Consider the following 19,796-nt stretch of genomic DNA (forward strand, 5'->3'; position numbering starts at 1 on the left):
TTGCCATGTCCTCCCAAGTGTGGAGGTTCATCTGCAAAGACAGGAATGTTTCTGTGAGCTTGCATGCCTGTGCTGGTCCTTCAGATGCTACTGCAGATACTACTAGATGCACTAGTAGTGAAACAAAACCACCATCCCTGCAAAAGTAGTTGGTGCAGAGCATGGGAAAATGGTATCTACCCTAAGTTAAAATTGCCAGGGAAATCCTTTGCTGCAGAAACACATTTGAACAACTAGAACTGACCCTGAAGGTCAGGCCTACACCATCAAATGAACGTGGAGAATTATTTATCAGATCAAGCTCTGGCATCTCCTTTAGAACATGGTGAATGCAATTGCTTCCCTGAGATGAAAATCCCATTTAGGAAACTGGATGGCAGGCTGAGGGTCTCCAGCTATGTGAAAGGCTGTTGTAGAGGAAGGGAATAACATTACCTGCACTCTTCAAGGCAGGCAATACTGAGTTGTGATTTCAGCCAATGAGACTGAGGGATGAGAAAACTGTCATGACAATGTGGTACTGGAAGAGAGTTTCTCACCTCTTCTAGGTCAGTTTATCACAAGAAATTTGGACTGAGATGGCAGTGACACAGGGCAGCAGGCTAGTATGACAGTCATTACTCAAGGACTCATGGTCTTGTATATTTGCTTTCTTCCAAGTCTCAGCACAGGAAGCTTTTCAAATACCTCCATTTCCTCCACTGATGTCTGCTTCTCAGCATAGCTAGGGGTAGGATTCACCTCTGTAATTTTGCCATCTCAGAGTCAGGGGAAGGACTTCTGCTGACGAAGCTGAAAGATCTACAGCGAAATACTCCTATCTCACCTCCTCAGCTTACCCCCTTTCTCCATGGACAGAGCAAAGGCACGAGGGAGATGGCTCATCTTGTCTTATATGCATGGCTAAAAGCCCTTTAGAAGTGCCAGGTTGTCTCTAAGGGCTAAGGCAGGAGTCTAGCAAGCAGCTTAGATGAATAAGTCAGACCTCTCAACTTGGGCAGACATATCCATGCCTCAGTGGTTGAAGGCAAAATCCTCTTAGTTGAATCCCCACCAAGGCAGTTCTGCTGAGAAACCAGCTGAACTGCTGGATATAATTTATGCCCTCCCTGCAGACAAGGGAGGATTCTTGATCAGTTCTCTAGTGCAGAAATGATCTCATTCTCAGGTGAATGTCTAAGACAGATGGAGCTGAACCACCATCTGAAGGATCCCTTTCTCTCCTTTCTTCCTCCTTAGCAATACGTACCAGAAATCTCATGTGGCTAAAGAGCAGAGGAAAACCCCTAAACCCAGCTCTCCTTAAACATGCAAAGCATTGGAAGTCTATGCTAGAGGTCTTGGGGAGGCTTCACTCACCAGCTCAGCCGATGGAAATGATCCAAAAGACATCTCTACATGTACCATCCTGCAATTGAAGCCATGAAGCCATGGTCTCCTTCGCTGAGGGACAACATTGGAAAGAGGTTGATTTATTGGAGGAGCTCTGGATGCAGTGATGTCAGAAGTGTGGATGAACAGCTCTCCCCTTGCCAATGCACTTCAAGCTGTACACAATTGCCTGACATTATTTCCTCTCCATTTACCTAGCAGGTATTGACAGCTTGTGCTCCCAAATTTCTTTCCCCCTCACAGCCACCACTGTACTTCCACAAAGGGGAGCCTTGTGTGGACACATACAGTGTAAAATCTCTCCAATTTAGCTCCATATAGTGAGAGCATACATCAGAGAGTCACCAGCATCGTTAGGGTAAGAACATCCCCACACCCACCTCATTAACACACTGAAGCTCAAACTGGCCACACCTAGGAGACAGGTTTCTGTTTTCCCTCTGTGTGCCACAGGGAGTTTGATCTCTGGGGGAACTCATGGGCTTGTCAGAGGTGGATAATGCTCTTTCTTCACACACGCCAATTAAAGAACAGCAATGCAATTCTCTAAAGTTGCTGTCAGGCTGGGTGTTTGCCTCCTGCCTGCAGCTGTGGTATGTGAACCTTGTCAGGAACTCAGTGGTCTCTTGTGTAGCCATTTCCTGACAGGCAGGAGGTGTCTGAAATAGCTATGCCCAAGAGACTGGAAGTGTCAAGTATTTGGTGCTGGATAGTAATGTGGTCTTGAAACCTCCAGGGTGGGACATAACTAAAGGCAACTATGGACACATGAATACAGAGGGAGTAAGGTAAGGGATTCACCTACCTCATTTCAGAGCCTCTAACTGCAGTTAAGGCCTAAGTCTTCAGTCTTCATTGAAGTAAAGATCTAAGTAAGATCTAAGCACAAAGTCAAGAGGTGAGCAGAGGAAAATTGATCTCCCCTGCCTCCAGAGCAGGTGTCTCCAGGTAAGCTTCTCATCTTTGCTCCATTCATTATCAGTGGAGAGAAATAGGCACTGTCAAGTGTCAGTTTAGCCCTTTCAAAAGATGCTATCTCATACAGATCAGGCAATCCATGCCTTACAAGCACTAATTTTTCTTCTGTTGACACTCAAGATAAACTAGACAGCTGGTTTAGACAACACATACACACACAAGTCTCTACCTCTAGACATCTAGAGTTAGTTGAGAAGACTCACACCCAGAGAGATGCTGCCTACACTGTCCAGGGCCACCACACAGGTGTTGGACTTGACAGAGTCATCTTCTGCAAGTCCTGTGACCAAGGTATCAATGTGGTTGAGAGAAAACTGATCTGCACTTGATGTGAGGGGGAGATGCAGCTAACGAGAGTAATGTGCACAGCTTGAGCCCATTCGCTGACCATGAAGCCCTCTCCCTGCTGTCTATCTGCCCTAGAGTACCATGGACATGGCTACGGGGTTTAGCCATGGGATGGAGATGCTTGTAGGCTCTGGAAGGACAGCTGAGGGGTTCACTTCCGATCGCATGATGAAGCAAGCCATGCGCACATGACCAGGCATGCAGGCCTTGCTGTGAGCTTATGCTAGCTGTGCAGTTCAGAGGCCATGACTGGTCAATTGCACAATCTGTGTTTCCAGAAAGATGGTTCATGCCATTTACTGTGCACATCTGCTTTCAGATGGGGTAAGTCCCTTGTGTAAGCTGATGTCTTCACTGACTGTGGGAAGAAACTGCAGAGTCTATTAGGGCAAGTCCAGAGGAGGGCCACAAAAATGATCAGAGGGTTGTAGCACCTCTCCTATGAAGAAAGGCTGAGAGAGTTGGGATTGTTTAGTCTGGAGAAGAGAAGGCCCTGGGGAGACCTTATGTCGTGGTTTAACCCCAGACAGCAACTAAGCACCACGCAGCTGCTCACTCACTGCCCCCCACCCCAGTGGGATGGGGGAGAAAATCAGGAAAAGAAGTAAAACTCATGGGTTGAGATAAGAACAGTTTAGTAGAACAGAAAGGAAGAAACTAATAATGATAACTACTAAAATGACAGCAGTAATAATAAAAGGATTGGAATATGCAAATGATGCACAGTGCAATTGCTTACCACCCGCTGATCGACGCCCTGTTAGTCCCCGAGTGGTGATCCTCCCACACCCACTCCACCAGTTTATATGCTAGATGTGACATCACGTGGTATGTAATACCCCATTGGCCAGTTTGGGTCAGCTGTCCTGGCTGTGTACCCTCCCAACTTCTTGTTCCCCCCCCGCCAGCTTTCTCTCTGGCTAGGCATCAGAAGCTGAAAAATCCTTTAGACTAAACACCACTTAGCAATAACTGAAAACATCACTGCTATCAACATTCTTCTCATACCGAACTCAAAACATAGCACTGTACCAGCTACTAGGAAGACAACTAACTCTATCCCAGCTGAAACCAGGACAGTTTCCACCCCTTATTCTATACCATTGACATCATGCTCAGTTCCCATACCTTCAGTTACATGCCAGTCAATCATCATCACCTTTTCCATCCCTTTGAGACATATAAACAATGATACATCTATATATATGTATACACACACACAGATATCATTCCTTTAGTTTATGGGTCATGTTCATAAAATGTTTGTTAAGTTCATTTAGTTCCCGACTCTGGGCTGCATCTGTCATACCAGTCTTTCTGGGCAGAAGGGGTGGTGCAAAGTCCTTCCAGTCGGCAGAGCAGAATTGGGCTTCAGTGCGGTATGGCGAGCAGGTGACATTGGACACAGCAGGAGGATGGTGTGCACCATTGGATTGTTGCATGCTGGAGTCAGTTCTGGTTCCATTACTACTGTGCTCTGCTCAGTTTTATCACAGTTCATTCTTGCTTGATCCAAGTGATTCTTACTGTAGTACTATGGATATAGCATATAACAATTATAGTAACAATAACTTACAGTAGCAGGGTTATATAGCAACTAATGTAATACAGTTTAATTCTGGCTATTCTCACCTAAAATCAAATCCCCTTGAGGCACACATCGGACTTCCCCATCTTTTTGCATCATCCACCAAGTGCATCCAGGTCCTTGAGCAAAAGCAATCCCACGAATGGGTTTACCTTTGCCTGAGGCAGGAGTAACCCAGACTATCTTCCCTAATGTATTTTTTATGTGCACTACAGGGATGTTGTCCCCTTCTAGAGTACGTAAAAGTTCTGACTGTGCAGGGCCACCCCGATTGGCAGATCCTCTGGTGTTGACTAACCAGATGTCTTTTGCTAAATGTGTATCCCAATGTTTGAAGGTTCCACCCCCCATGGCTCTCAATGTAGTCTTTAACAGTCCATTGTATTGTTCAATTTTCCTGGAGGCGGGTGCATGATAGGGGATGTGATATACCGACTCAATGCCATGCTCTTTGGCCCAGGTGTCTATGAGGTTGTTTTGGAAATGAGTCCTGTTGTCTGATTCAATTCTTTCTGGACTGCCATGTCACCACAAGACCTGCTTTTCAAGGCCCAGGATAGTGTTCCGGGCGGTGGCATGGGGCATGGGATATGTTTGCAGCCACCCAGTGGTTGCTTCTACCATTGTAAGCACATGGTGCTTGCCTTGGCGAGTTTGTGGGAGCGTGATATAGTCAATCTGCCAGGCTTCCCCATATTTATATTTCAGCCATCATCCTCCATACCACCGGGGCTTTAACTGCTTGGCTTGCTTAATTGCAGCACATGTTTCACATTCATGGATAACCTGTGCGATAGTGTCCCTGGTCAAGTCCACCCCTCGATCACGAGCCCATCTATATGTTGCATCTCTTTCCTGATGGCCTGAGGTGTCATGGGCCCATCGAGCCATACATAGCTCACCCTTATGTTGCCAGTCCAGGTCCACCTGAGCCACTTCAATCTTGGCAGCCTGATCCACCTGTTGATTATTTTGAGGTTCTTCAGTGCCCCAACTCTTGGTACCTGAGCATGTACACGATGTACTTTTACAACCAGGTTTTCTAGCCAGGATGCAATATCTTGCCACAATGCAGTAGCCTAAATGGGTTCACCTCTGCGCTGCCTGTTGCTCTGCTTCCATTGCTGTAACCACCCCCACAGGGCATTTGCCACCATCCATGAATCAGCATAAAGATAGAGCACTGGCCACTTTTCTCTTTCAGCAATGTCTAGCGCTAGCTGGATGGCTTTCACCTCTGCAAACTGACTTGTTTCACCTTCTCCTTCAGCAGTTTCTGTGACTTGTCATATAGGACTCCATACAGCAGCCTTCCACTTCCCATGTTTTGCCACAATGCGACAAGATCCGTCAGTGAACAGAGCATATTGCCTCTCATTTTCTGACAGTTTATTATACAGTGGGGCCTCTTCAGCATGTCTCACCTCCTCCTCTGGCGACATTCCAAAATTTTTGTCTTCTGGCCAGTCTGTGATTCTAAAATTCCTGGGTGACTGGGGTTTCCTATGCGAGCCTGTTGTGTGATCAGTGCGGCCCACTTACTCATGTGGCATCAGTCGCGTGATGTGTAGAGGGGACCTTCCCTTTGAACATGCAGCCCAGCACTGGCAGTCAGGGTGCTAAGAGGAGCTGTGTTTCAGTACCAACCACTTCTGAGGCAGCTTGAACTCCTTCATAAGCTGCCAATATCTCTTTTTCAGTTGGGGTATAGCTATCCTCGGATCCTTGATATCCTCGACTCCAAAACCCCAGGGGTTGGTGTGACGGGAAAGGACTTAACTGCAAGGTTCAAGAAAATGACTTGAACTTCACTCACAGACTTAACTGCAAGGTTCAAGCAAATGATTTATTTGAACTTCACTACAGACTTAACACACCACTATTGCAGGTTTTACAATTACAAGATTTACAGATACAATGGAGGAATGCACTATTGCAATTTTTAAGGCAAGAGTAGTACATTATTACAACCACAAGTGATTCACAGACAACCACAAGCACACACGCGTTACAATCTTAAAGCATAAACAATATTCACTTACCCCTCCAGGTAAGGGCTTTCAATCCCAGGGGAGTTACCTCAACCAGCGTCCCGATCAAGGTGGGGCGGGGGAGGGTGTTTCTTTTGCAAGCCAACTGTATAGTTGGAGAAGTGACTCCCCCATTTCCAACCTGAATCTTAGAGTTTTTATCCCCCGACTTGTGGAATGGTGTGTATGACTACATCTGAGTGGATTATGATATAGGCTTAAATGGATTATGTATATCTGAGTGGAGTTTCCCCTTATCTTTCCTTTGTTGGTCTGTGATTGTTTGAATACACAAGGTTGTCATTTGAAACTGAAGCTGAAACCCTCCAGGTTTGGGTTTTTTTTACCTTGCTTCCTCAGCAACTGAATAGTGGTTGGATTGAGACTCAGGGCATACTATTTGTTAAGGGATTTCAAGGCTCAGTTCAGGTTTTGGTTCTCTGAATGGTGCAGCCACTGCCCTGTTTACTTTAGGGTTTATCAGACAACCCGGGGCTAAGCTGTCTACACAGCTCCCCCATGAGTCATCTCTGCAGAGAGGCAGGGCCTCAAGGCAACCCAAGGCTGGGTCACTTTTGTAACCCCCCACGAGTCGCCTGTGTGCACTAGACATGGTGAAACTCATTTGCGAACTATGAGCCGGACAATCCACACAGTCGGCCTCAGGTGTCCCCAGGTGCTTTCTGCCAGAGGCTCCAGGTAGGGCCATTCTCTCCAGCTGCAGCGTAGAGCACATTTTTAACATCTTGTCCTGCCTGATCTGGTCCAAGGGCTACTGCATGAACAATCTCCCGTTTAATTTGTTCAAGGGCTTGTTGTTGCTCAGGGCCCCATCTAAAATCGTTCTTCTTCTGGGTCACTTGATAGAGAGGGCTTACAATCAGACTGTAATTTGGAATATGCATTCTCCAAAAACCCACGACACCTAAGAAGGCCTGTGTTTCCTTTTTATTAGTTGGTGAAGACATAGCTGCTATTTTGTTAATCACATCCATTGGGGTCTGACAATGTCCATCTGGCCATTTATCCTAAAAACTGGATCTCCTGTGCAGGTCCCTTGACCTTAATTTCTTTTATGGCAAAACCAAGCTTTCAGAAGGATTTCGATTATTTTCTTCCCTTTCTCAAAGACTTCTTCTGCTGTGTCGCCCCATATGATGATGTCATCAATGTACTGCAGGTGTTCCAGAGCGTCACCGTTTTCCAGTGCAGTCTGGATTAGTCCATGGCAAATGGTGGGGCTGTGTTTCCACCCCTGGGGCAGTCGATTCCAAGTGTACTGGACGGCTCTCCAGGTGAAAGCAAATTTTGGCTGGCACTCCGCTGCCAAAGGGATTGAGAAAAATGCATTAGCCATGTCAGTTGTGGCATACCACTTGGCTGCCTTTGATTCTAGTTCATAATGAAGTTCTAGCATGTCCAGCACGGCAGCACTCAGTGGTGGCGTAACTTCATTCAGGCCACAATAGTCAACTGTTAGTCTCCACTCCCCATTAGACTTCCACACTGGCCATATGGGACTATTAAGGGGTGAGCAAGTTTTGCTGATCACTCCTTGGCTTTCCAGTTGATGAATTAGCTTGTGGATAGGAACCAGGGAGTCTCAGTTGGTGTGATACTGCCGCCGGTGCACCATTGTGGTAGCAGTTGGCACTCGTTCTTCAACCCTCAGCAGCCCCACAATCAAAGGGTCTTGAGAGAGACCAGGCAAGGTAGACAGCTGTTTAATTCCTTCCGTCTCCAAGGCAGCTATACCAAAAGCCCATCGATACCCCTTTGGGTCCTTAAAATACCCTCTCCGGAGGTAGTCTATGCCAAGGATGCACAGAGCCTCTGGACCAGTCACAATGAGATGTTTCTGCCATTCATTCCCAGTTAGGCTTACTTCAACCTCCAATACAGTTAACTCTTGGGATCTCCCTGTCACACCAGAAATACAGATGGGTTCTGCCCCTTTATAGCTTGATGGCATTAGAGTACACTGTGTGCCGGTGTCTACTAAAGCCTTGTACTCCTGTGGGTCTAATGTGCCAGGCCATGGAATCCACACAGTCCAATAGACCTGGTTATCCCTTCCTCCACCTGGCTAGAGGCAGGGCCCCTCTAATTCTGATTAGAGTATCCAGTACTCACTTCTTGTAAATTGGCTCAGAAGTTCCTTCAAAAGGATCAGAAATAAGATCAGCCCTTCTACTCTGTTTGGAAACTGGAGCAGCATTTTCCTGGGAAAATTCCCTGTTGTGGTGGCTTTTCCTCACAACTCATGTACCCGTGCATCTAGGACCAAGGTAGGTTTTCCATTCCATTTCCTCATGTCCTCTCCATGGTCAGATAGGTAGAACCACAGGGCAACTCGTGCTGTGTACCTTCTATATTCTCTCCCTCCGACAGAGGAACGCTCACTTCTAATAGCTGAGACATTGGTCCTTACAGGTGAGGAGTGGGGACATATCCTCTTTGACTTGCTAGACATGCTGGGACAGCTTGTCCACAGCCACAGTGCAGGCTTATATGGGGGAGGAAAGATTTTCGTCATATTGCCGGAGTTGGTGAGTGATTTCATCCACCATCGGTGCCTCTTCATCTTTCCAGGTCATTATTGCCAGTGAGTTGGCATAGGATGATGGTGCGCTCTGTACAAACTTCTACCACATGGGTCGTGTGCATTGGACTTCGTCTGGATCTTTAGGCAATTGTGGATTGTCTGAGTCACAATAAATTGCCTCTAGGACAGCTAATTCCCTCAGGTATTGAATACCGCTCTCCATGGTGGGTCCACTTGCTTGATTGACATACAAAATCATCCTTAAAGGGGTACTTTTTCTTCACACTTGAGAGGAGTCACCTCCAGAGGCTAAGGGCTGGTGCCCCTTTTCCAATTGTCTTGTCAGTGCCACCTTCCCTGGCAAGTGATCCCAGCTGCTTGGCTTCCCTACCTTCTAATTCCAGGCTACTAGCCCCACTATCCGAGCGTTGGAGAAGCCAAGTGATAAATGCTCACCTATACAGATCTTTTCGTATATCCCACAGCTCACTCAAGGATAGAGATCGGGTGATTACCTCTGGTTCTGCCTCTTCCTCCTGTTTCCCGTGATGACCCTGGTTCACTTTCATCCTTTGCTAAGTGAACTGATTTTTTTGTATATTTCTTTTTCTGTACGGGAGCAACTGATACTGATGTGGGGGTTGGAGCGGCTGCAGTGCCTGTCACCTTGTTGTCAGATCCAGAGTCCTTCTCTTCCCCTTGAGGATACTGAGTGGTATTGAACAGGGTTCGATAGGCATGGGCCAGGCCCCAGCACATTGCAGTGAGTTGTGTCTCCCTGGAATTGTCAGGGTGATGACAGCATACTTTTTCCAAATGTTCTGCTAGTTTTTCAGGATTCTGCACTGTCCAAGGGTGAACTTCCAAACACTGGAGGTGTTTTGGAACACCGCCCTAGGCATTGCCCATACTACCCCACACACCCTGCCACTCATAATTATCCAGCCTCGGGGCAGACCTCTGGGTGACCTTCTAAAATAGTTGTTAACCTTAAACAAGAGCTGAACCACATTCAGGAATATGCTAGTTCCTAGCAATAGGACCATACTGGTCTCAACATCCCAAGGGTTTTCAAATTTTCCAAAATTCTCAAACGCCATTGTAACTAGACTGGGGAAGAAAGATGTCTCACCCATAGATTGGCTCTCTGAGGAGGAAGGGTGAATGGTGTAATTATTAATAGCTTCCCACAGATGTCTCCCAAAGTATAGAGGTGACAACAATGCCTGAGTGCAAACACCGGATTAGTCCCACAACCGATTAATTTATCAGACCATAAACCAGTATTACCACAATACATCAAAGCGAAAACCTTAATCCACCACCCACGGATGATAAGCAGCAGCACAGGGACTACATACAGCAAGTGAGGTGATGCATAACAGAACTCTAAAAACAAGTGCCACAACTCTAAGAACTCATAAATCAACATAGTGACCAGCGACTATTAGACCAATGTAATAAATGCTTGTAACAAATTCCATTTTAACAAGCACTGGTTAGGCTTGTTGTTATCTCAACCCTTTGAGCCCCACATTAGGCACCAAAAGGACTGTCATGGTTTAACCCCAGCCAGCAACTAAGCACCATGCAGCCGCTCACTCACGTCCCCCTCACCCCAGTGGGATGGAGGAGGAAATCGGGAAAAGAAGTAAAACTCGTTGGTTGAGATAGGAATGGTTTAATAGAACAGAAAGAAAGAAACTAATAGTGATAATGGTAACACTAATAAAATGACAATAGAATTAATAAAAGGATTGGAATATGCAAGTGATGCACAATGCAATTGCTTACCACCCACCAACAGATGCCCTGTTAGTCCCTGAGCAGCGATCCCCCCGCCTCCACTCCCCCCAGTTTTATACTGGATGTGATGTCCCATGGTATGGAATATCCCATTGGCCAGTTTGGGTCAGCTGCCCTGGCTGTGTCCTGCGCCAATTTCTTGTGCCCCTCCAGCCTTCTTGCTGGCTGGGCATGAGAAGCTGAAAAATCCTTGACTTTAGATTAAACATTACTTAGCAACAACTGAAAACATCAGTGTTATCAACATTCTTCTCATACTGAACTCAAAAACATAGCACTGTACCAGCTACTAGGAAGACAATTAACTTTATCCCAGCTGAAACCAGGACACAGGGCCTGTTAGTGACAGAAGGAGTAATGGTTTTAAAGCGAAAAAAATAGATTTAGATTTGACATAAGGAAGAAACCTTTTTTGATTAGGGTGGTGAGACTCTGGAACAGGTTGCCCAGAGACATTGTGGATGCCCCATTCTTGGAATTTTTCAAGGTCAGGTTGGACAGGACTTGGAGCAACGTGAAAACTGAGCAGAGCGCAGTAGTGATGGAACCAGAACTGACTCCAGCATGTAACAATCCAATGGTGCACACCATCCTCCTGCTGTGTCCAATGTCACCTGCTCGCCATACCGCACCGAAGCCCAATTCTGCTCTGCCGACTGGAAGGACTTTGCACTACTCCTTCTGCCCAGAAAGACTGTTATGACAAATGGAGCCCAGAGTCAGGAGCTAAATGAACTCAATGAACTCTTTATGAACATGACCCATAAACTAAAGGAATGATATGTCTCTGTGTGTATACATATATATACATATATATAATCTCATAGGATGGAAAAGGTGGTGATGATTGACCAGGATGTAACTGAAGGTATGGGAACTAAGCATGATGTCAATGGTATAGAATAAGGGGTGGATACTGTTCTGGTTTCAGCTGGGATAGAGTTAATTGTCTTCCTAGTAGCTGGTACAGTGCTATGTTTTTGAGTTTGGTGTGAGAACTCTCCTTCCCAACAGAGGAAAATAACTCCTGCTTTTCCAGAAGAAAACAAGACAGGAGTGAAAAAACCCCTGGAGACTCCTAAGGACTACTTGTTGTTTAGGAAGTGCCTGATAATGTGCATCCACGGTATTGGAAGAATGCGCAAGTTCTTCTAGGTTAAGTAGGGCAGCACAAGCATTTTTCTTCTTGGGAAAATCAGGGAAGTTTTGTATACAAAGGAGATGTCATTAAGGGGTCCAGTCTGTTTGATTTAGTCCAATGTGTCCTTCAGTCTTGTGGCCATCTAGCCTGAGAACACCTAGAGACTGGAATGTTTTTATGGAAACCTATGATGAATGCCCCATCTTCTGTCACAGGACAACAACCAGGTTCTCTGGGGACAACTAAAAGTAACCGATGAGGGCTGAGAAGCACTACACACAGCATCCTATAAAGTTTACTGTTGAAACTGAAATATTCATAGAATCATGGAATCATAGCATGGTTTAGGTTGGAAGGGACCTTTAAAAGGTAATCTAGTCCAACCCCTTCTGCCATGGAGGGGTTTGTATTCACAAAATCTTCAAACTTTTTTGTCTGTTAGTGTCCACTTAAAAAACATCAGGTGAGGTGGAACAGCTGGGCTGGGCTGCTTAAAGAGCACACACTCAGCCTTGCAATTGTGTTGTAAGTTTTATTTGCAGAATACATTTATGATAATTGCTGCAAGCAATGCTGGTCTGGGTCTTCTAAAACATACTTTGAGTAGCTGTGGTCATGGGGAAAGATCTATCTTCACATTTTTCAAAACACATCAGCATCTGATCATTTTGTACTAGATTATTGGAATACAGTTTTAAAATCTGTTTAAAAGGTAATCTATTGTTGCGGTGATGTAGGAAGAAGACACTGTGATATCCACACGTGTCCTGGGTTTGGCTGGGACAGAGTTAATTTTCACAAGAAGCTGGGAGGGGACACAGCAAGAATAGGTGGCCTGAATTACCCAAGAGGATATTCGATACCATATGATGTCATGCTCAGTATATAAACTGGGGGAGTTGGCCAGGGGGAGGGGGGATTCTTGGCTCAGGAACGGACAGGGCATGGGGTTCCAGGTGGTGAGCAATTGCATTGTGCATCACTTGCTTCGTATATCCTTTTATTAGTATTATTGTTTTTTATTATTTCTTCTCTCCTTGTGTTGTCCTATTAAACTGTCCTTTCTCAACCCACAAGTTTTTTATCTTTTTCTTCTGAGTCTTGTCTGCATCCCACCAGGGGGAGGACTGAGCAAGTGGCCATGTGATGCTTAGTTGCTGGCTGTGCCTAAACCACGACAAGCAGTCCCTGGAGAGTATACTGCAGTTGTTTCCTCTGGAAAGCAATATCCATAATATTGTGTTTTAAAAAGGGCCATGATGCCTTCAGGAAGGAGCACTCTTTGGAGGGTAAGCACATGAGTCAAAAAACTCTGTGTGGGTTCTGATCTGCCAAGAAAAGTGCTAGCCGGTGCTCTCCAGGCTGGTTATGAGGACGTGTATTCACCACCATGCTCACGGGTCTTGGATAAACATGGGCCCAAGGGAGACAGTTGCTGGGTAAACACAAAAGTTTCCCTGGTGTAGGGCTCTGCTAAGAAAAAACAAGAGAACTTGGTCCCTCTCAGACTTCTGTCTGAGACAGGAGAAATTCTACCCCCCAAAGCATCTATTGATTATTGCTGTAACTTAGGCAACAGATGTGTGGGAGGTCTCAGTCCCAGGGTCAGAGCTGGTGCTGGGCTCAGACCAAGGCCAGACTCAAGAGAGGACAGTGAAGGCTCCACCCAGCGACTGCCGTGGACTATCTAGGAGCCTGGCCAGGCCAGAGGATAAGAGTAGCCCAGGCCAGACACAGGCACAGATAGGGCAGAGCTGGGGCAGGCCTGTGCTAGATCTGAGCTCTCATAGAGACTGTGGGCCAGAACCGAGCCAGAGCTGGACCCATGGTTGCATTGGGTCTAGGTGGGCTTGGTCCTGATGCTCATTGTCCTTGGTTACCTGGTTATCTCACTCAGCCCTCTCTCCCACAAAACCTGGCCTGGGGCGAGGTGCACCCCCCATCCTCACACCATGTAGGAATGACCCTGCCCTCTGTCCTGGTCCTGTGGTGCTGGTGGTGTGTGGGGTCTGTGTGAAGGCAAACCCCACCCACAGGTCCCAGAATCTGCAGCTGTGGGAAGACATTCGCCTGCGTGTAGGGAGCAGTGGTGTTGCACGGAACCAAGGGCCACTTCAGCCTTAGGGCTCTGGGAATGCTAAAGGAGCTTGGTGCCTGGGGAAGGCACTCCAATGTTGCCCTGTGGTTGGGCAGGTGCATGCCCTGTGCCATTCAGGGACAGGTCACGGATTCTGCTGAGTGTAGAATAAAATCCCACTGTCACTGCCTGTCTATGAGGAGCTGGAAGTATCTCCTCTCACATGGCAGCTTTCCGGACCAGAGTTGAGTTGCGGCATGTGTGAGGCTGTAGAGTTCCTGGGCCTCAGGAAAACTGTGCTTGAGGAACACAAGGCAGCACAGAGCAACGTTGCATATTTGGCACCAGTCACTGTCCTGGGCCTGTCTTCGTCTCACCCAAGGGGGTGGTTGGGTCCAGGGACAGGGACTCCAGCGTGTGGCCTGCTGTAGCTGATACCAATACTAACTTGTGAACACCTCAGCCCTACACATGTAGGCAAGAGGGGGCCATGCCAGAAGCTGTGCTGAAGGTGATAGGGCTGCAAGCGGGACCTGTCCCTGCTGCCCATGCCCAGGCGTGCTGGCCATGCCCTAGATTGGTTATGGAGAGAAGGAGCAGGCAAAGTAGGGACTGTGGGCCGTCCCCAAGGCTATTTACCCCTTCCCAATTCCTGCCATCCTTTGGCACATTGTCTTCTGAGCCTCCTTGCCCAGCACAGCTCCAGCTAAAGCAAGAGCAGCACTCTTCCCCAAGAGCTTGGGGACTGCTGACATCCCCGGGACTACCCACGTGCCCACATAATTCTCCTGAGGACACAGCGTTGTCAGGATTCCTGTTCACATGACATACTCTAGGACCAGGGAGTATTTCAAAGCAGAGTTGCAGCAAGGCATGGACTGATGGCCTTTGGCAGTGGAGTACTAGGGATGCCTTCTTTAGTGGATGAAAAGCTGGACATGAGCCCAATGTGCCTTGCAGCCCAGAAGGCCAACCGTATCCTGGCTGCATCAAAAGAAGCATGGCCAGCAGGTCGAGGGAGGTAATTCTGCCCCTTTACTCTGCCTGGTGAGACCCCACCTGGAGTACTGAGTCCAGCTCTGGAGTCCTCAGCACAGGAAAGACATGGACCTGTTGGAGCTAGTCCAGAGGAGGGCCATGAAAACTATAGAGGGATGGAACACCTCTCCTCTGAAGAAGGCTGGAGAGTTGGGTTGTTCAGCCTGGAGAAAGCAGACTCCGGGGACACCTTATTGCAGCCTTTCAGTACTTAGAGGGAGCTTATAAGGAAGTTGGGGACAACTTTTTACCAGTGCCTGTTCCAATAGGACAAGGGTAATGGGTTTTAAACTAAAAGAAGGTAGATTCAGACTAGTATAAGGAAGACATTTTTACATGAGAGTGGTAAATACTGGAACAGGTTTGCCCAGAGAGGTTGGCAGACTTTCATCCTGGAAACATTCAAGTTCAGGTTGACTGGGCTCTAAGCGAACTAATCTATTGAAGATGTCCCTGCTCATGCAGGGGGGTTGGACTAGATGACCTTTAAAGGTCCCTTCCACCCAAACTATTATGATTCTAGATTTCTCAGCTTCAAAAGGCAGTGCCTGAAAGAGAACTCATTGCAGTGTGTCTCACCCTCCCATGCCTCTAGGAGTGATGAAGGGTCCCCTGGTGCTCCCAACTATTTGCCCCCAAAGCACATCTCCCTCTTTCAGCAGTCATATGCAGATGGAAAGACCACGTAAGGGACAAAGGTAGGGTTGCAGCAATTTTTTAATGACTCTAAGAGGGAAATGAGGTCACTCCAAGGGGAGGCCCCCAGTGCAGAAGGAGCAGGAGCAGCCAAGAATCTGTTCCCCTTTTCCTGTGGCAGAGTTTGCCCCCGGCCATTTGTTGACCTTGGCAAAAAGGAGGCCCTAGCATGTCACTCCAGGCTGGTTTCTGGGGTCCTCACAAGCAGGCTTTGAGGGGAGCACAAGACAACAAAGGAAGGAGAGAAAGGTGAGTGGAAGAGAGGAAAGGTAGACATTGGCCATGTTTTCAGAGAGCCCAGGCTGGTCCCTTCCACGCTGCCCTTGCAGGGCAAGCCAGAGGTGACCAGCTAGTCTGAAAACACAGCATGAATTTTGATCCTCTGTCCGCAGCATCTTCTGGGTTCCTAGGAGTCCTTATGGCAGGCCGTTGCCAGCATCTTTTGCAGGGGGGGGGCACCTTCTGCCACAGTAGCGGCTGGTGATGCAGGAGAGGTCACAGCACCCAGAGTTGATTGGCACTCCGTCACAGCTGAGGATGCTGCCAACAGCAGCAGAGGTGGAGGAGCCCACAACGGTGTTCTGCGGGAAGGAGCTGAGGATGGGGCCGGGCAGGGTCACCACCACAGGAGAGGGCTGGATGACAACGGTGGAGTTCTGGCACTGCCTGACACAGGGCTCATTGCAGCTGTTGGCCAGCGGGGTCGGGCCGCAGGGCTGGCAGGGCTGGCACTGATCACAGCAGGACATGTCTTGGGGCTGGAGGTGCACCTGGGAGAGAGGGCAGGGAGGAAGCAAAACATGGGAGGCGTGAGGAGCATTCTGTCACCACACCACGAGGGAGCCAAAGAATATGCAGGGCTGGGAGGTAGAAGCTGTGCAGAGATTTATGAGGTCGTCTTTGCCTCATCCTGCCAGGGCCCAAGAAAATCCACCAGGACATATGTGGCTAATGCCTAGCCCCTGAGTCCAGAAGCCACCCTAGTACAGTCCTAGCTTCCCTCCATGTCTAACCTTCTCCCCACTTTCTGTTCTTGTGACAAGCAGCCCCAAGATCTGACATAGAAGAGAGCTGGTATCAGCTGAGAGGTCCATTGAAGTGACACCTCCTTTTACAGAAAGCAGAGAAGGAGAAGGGGTTTGAGACTCACCTGACTCCCAAGGAGATGGAGGCAAGAGAAGTGGATGAGAGAGTGAGGAGCTGGGCTGGCTTTTATCATGGACCTTTACTGCCCCAGGCTGCCAGAGGCATCCCTTGCAGAGGTGATTATTTTCTGACAAGCTCATCTTGAATGCAAAACATCTCGCCTAATGCTATAGGCTGTGTTTTGGCTTCCTGAATTGCTGTCTTCTCATTTCCTGCTTTATGCCAGTGTGGCAGTACATTCCACCCCCATCCCGCCAACAGGAAACAAAACTTCTCCAGGAAGGGAGAAGGGGAAGGAAACCCTGGAGGCTGCAGGTTGAAATTTGAACTGGCCAATCGAGATGTGCCAGGTACACCAAGGTGACCCTCCTAGCCAATAGAATTAAATGACCACAGGTCAGATTCGACAGGGTTATAAACAGGGTCCCGCCGGACGACACGTTGGCAGTCCTCCTAGGAGCAGCGGTCTGCAGTCGGGGACTCCCCCTCGGGTCGGGCACCGCCCAAGGTAACTCCTCGAGGGAGAGCCCTCAGCTTTTAGGTGAGTGATAGGCACATTTTGAGCCATCACTTTAAATCTTGGGGATTCTTAAGTCGGCGTGTAGTATTAATTCTCTTTACATCATTGAGCCTGTGGTTTTATAAAATGTTACCGGACTTCTAACTAACTTTTGCTGAAGAATAAATCTGAGTTTTAACATCTGTTGGATTTGGTTTCGTGCATCCGTAACATTCCCCAGTGAAGGCATCTTTTGTGTGACAGGATGAGAGGCCCAAGCATTTCCAGAACAAAACATGTCAGCGTGGGCAGAGGACTCAGCTCGCGCGCTGGAGGAGTCCAGTAAAGGCAAATTATGTCCGTCTGTGTTACTCTTTTGGCGCTCTTTGTGGCCCTGTTGCCATGAAGTGGCCCAGCTCCTGGGTTTGACCGTATCCTACCTAACAATGATCCCATGAAAATTCTGCTGGCTGGTTTTGCTTCCTGCTGTTCTGCACCAGGGAGGGGCATAGGGGAACATGTGGTGAAGGGTCCTTTTCAGATCTCAGAAAGAAAGGCCTGACAGCAAATGACATAATAAAATGGCTGTTCTAGTAAGATGATAGAATAAAAAGAGGAATATACGTAGCGAGTAAACCTTACATCCCTTTAGTTGCTGGGAACCCTGTGTTTGTGCAGTATCAGATGGACCTAGGTAGATTTTCCGAAGACACACTGCGCAGAGCCTGTCCAGGGAGAGCTTCTGCTTTCCTCTCATGACATGGTGCCTTTTATTTTGTGTTACGAAAATAAAATGCACATCTTCAAATACTGGAAGGTTATTTCTGTCGTAACACCCACCAACGTGCAGCACAGGCTGGCACAGGGCACTCCAGCAGATTTCTTTGCAGCAGCTACTCATGCTAATGTACGGGCATCTCAAGCCTTTAGTGGAAGGCACAAGAGAGAAGATCTGTCTTGTCACTCCTTGAGTACAGTGTTTTCTTCAAAGCTCCAATACACCTCCCTCTGTGCAGTCTCCCTGGATACCCAAGCACCACCATTAGCACATTCAGGGCCTTGTCCTTCCCCAGAATGCTCCCCAGAATCCCTGCCAGGGCTATCCCCAGGGTGTCCCCAGCTGGTCATGTTTATGCATGTGTTCTCTTGTCTGCACTTGTCTGCATGCTGGATTTGTGCAAGTGTTTCTGGGTGCAGAATTTTGCATGATTCCAGGATGGTGCACATGAGTATGTGTGTTTGTGTGTCTCTCGTCACACGGGAATGCACTGTTCACAGCAGGGGACTCTCCACTGCTCTGTCCATAAGCTCCACAAAGCAGCCAGGGCCAGAAGGAGCCTGAGTGCTGCTGAACAACAACAGAACAAACCTGGCAGACAACTACCCACAGCACAGGCACTGAAATGCAATCTTTTTTATCTTCAGCTCTCCTTTTTCTGCTTCTGCAAAACTCACACTGTTTTACTGCTGATTTCAGGTCACGATAAGGATGGTTTCACAACAGTTTGGATCCATAGGTTAATTCAGTGTAACGATATTGGAAGTGCCTCAGCATGGCTGGCAGTCCCCTCTCCCGCCTCTCCAGGCCAATACACAGCTGCTCCTCCCCGGTGCTAGTGAGTTCAAAAGGATGGGGTTTGCTTTATGGACAGGGAGAAGGGCTGAGAGATCCTGCTCACCATGTGCTGTCCATCCCTGAGTGGATCTGTTTCCAATGCAGTGTTGAAGGTGTCTGGGGTGGGACACACACCCACCTCATGTCCATGCCAATGCCAAATGTACTCATCAACCTGGTGCTGTGTCAGGCAGGGCTGAGACCTTGGACTGAACAGGTACTGAATAAAAGGAACATGGAGCCAATGAGGACAGGGGCTCTGCTGCACCTCATACTCACCAAGAAGGAAGAGCTCATTGGGGATGTGAAAAGCAAAAGCAGCCTTGGCTGCAATGACCATGAGCTGTGGAGTTCAGGATCCTGAGGGCAGTGAGGAGGGTGAAGAGCAAGCTCACAACCCTGGACTTCAGGAGAGCAGACTTTGGCTTCTTCAAAGATCTGCTCAGAAGAGTCCCCTGGGATGAGGCCCTAGAGGGAACAGGGGCCCAAGAAAGCTGGTTAATATTCAAGGATCACCTCCTCCAAGCTGAAGAGCAGCCCATCCCAATGAGGACAAATTCCAGAAAGCATGCCAGGAGGCCTACATGAATGAACAAGGAGCTCCTGATCAAACTCAAACACAAAAGGAAGCATACAGAAGGTGGAAGCAAGGACAAGTAACCTGAGAGGAATACAGAGACAATGTCCAATGAGGTTAGGAAAGATAAAGCCCAGCTGGAAGTAAGTCTAGTGAGGGATGTCAAAGGCAGTTAAGAAGGGCTTCTATAAGGACACAGGTAACAAAAGGAAGAATACAGAAAATGTAGGACCACTGCTGAATGAGATTGGGGCCCTGGTGGCACAGGATACAGAAAAAACTGAGAAGCTGAAGGCTGCCTTTGCCTCAGTCCTTACTAG

The 19,796-nt window shown here is 47.9% G+C and overlaps 1 protein-coding gene across 1 annotated transcript; it reads right to left on the reverse strand.

Moving 5' to 3' along the window:
* Nucleotides 1-16,055: 16,055 nt before the first annotated feature.
* LOC115338371 (feather keratin Cos1-1/Cos1-3/Cos2-1-like) lies at nucleotides 16,056-16,992 on the reverse strand. Its single transcript, XM_030006940.1, has 2 exons — nucleotides 16,790-16,992; nucleotides 16,056-16,409 (listed from the first exon to the last, which is right to left on the reverse strand). The coding sequence occupies exons 1-2, from the start codon at nucleotides 16,856-16,858 to the stop codon at nucleotides 16,056-16,058; spliced, it is 423 nt and encodes a 140-aa protein (XP_029862800.1). The 5' UTR covers nucleotides 16,859-16,992.
* Between the last annotated feature and the right edge of the window lie 2,804 nt (nucleotides 16,993-19,796).

The sequence above is a fragment of the Aquila chrysaetos genome, unplaced genomic scaffold (genome assembly GCF_900496995.4).
Source record: "Aquila chrysaetos chrysaetos unplaced genomic scaffold, bAquChr1.4, whole genome shotgun sequence".
NCBI lineage: Eukaryota > Metazoa > Chordata > Aves > Accipitriformes > Accipitridae > Aquila > Aquila chrysaetos.

Coding starts and splice junctions, on each gene's coding strand:
- LOC115338371 (XM_030006940.1), bottom strand. CDS start 16,858: ATGATAAAAGCCAGCCCAGCTCCTCACTCTCTCATCCACTTCTCTTGC. Junction 16,410..16,789: donor TCCATCTCCTTGGGAGTCAG/GTGAGTCTCAAA, acceptor CCTCTCTCCCAG/GTGCACCTCCAGCCCCAAGA.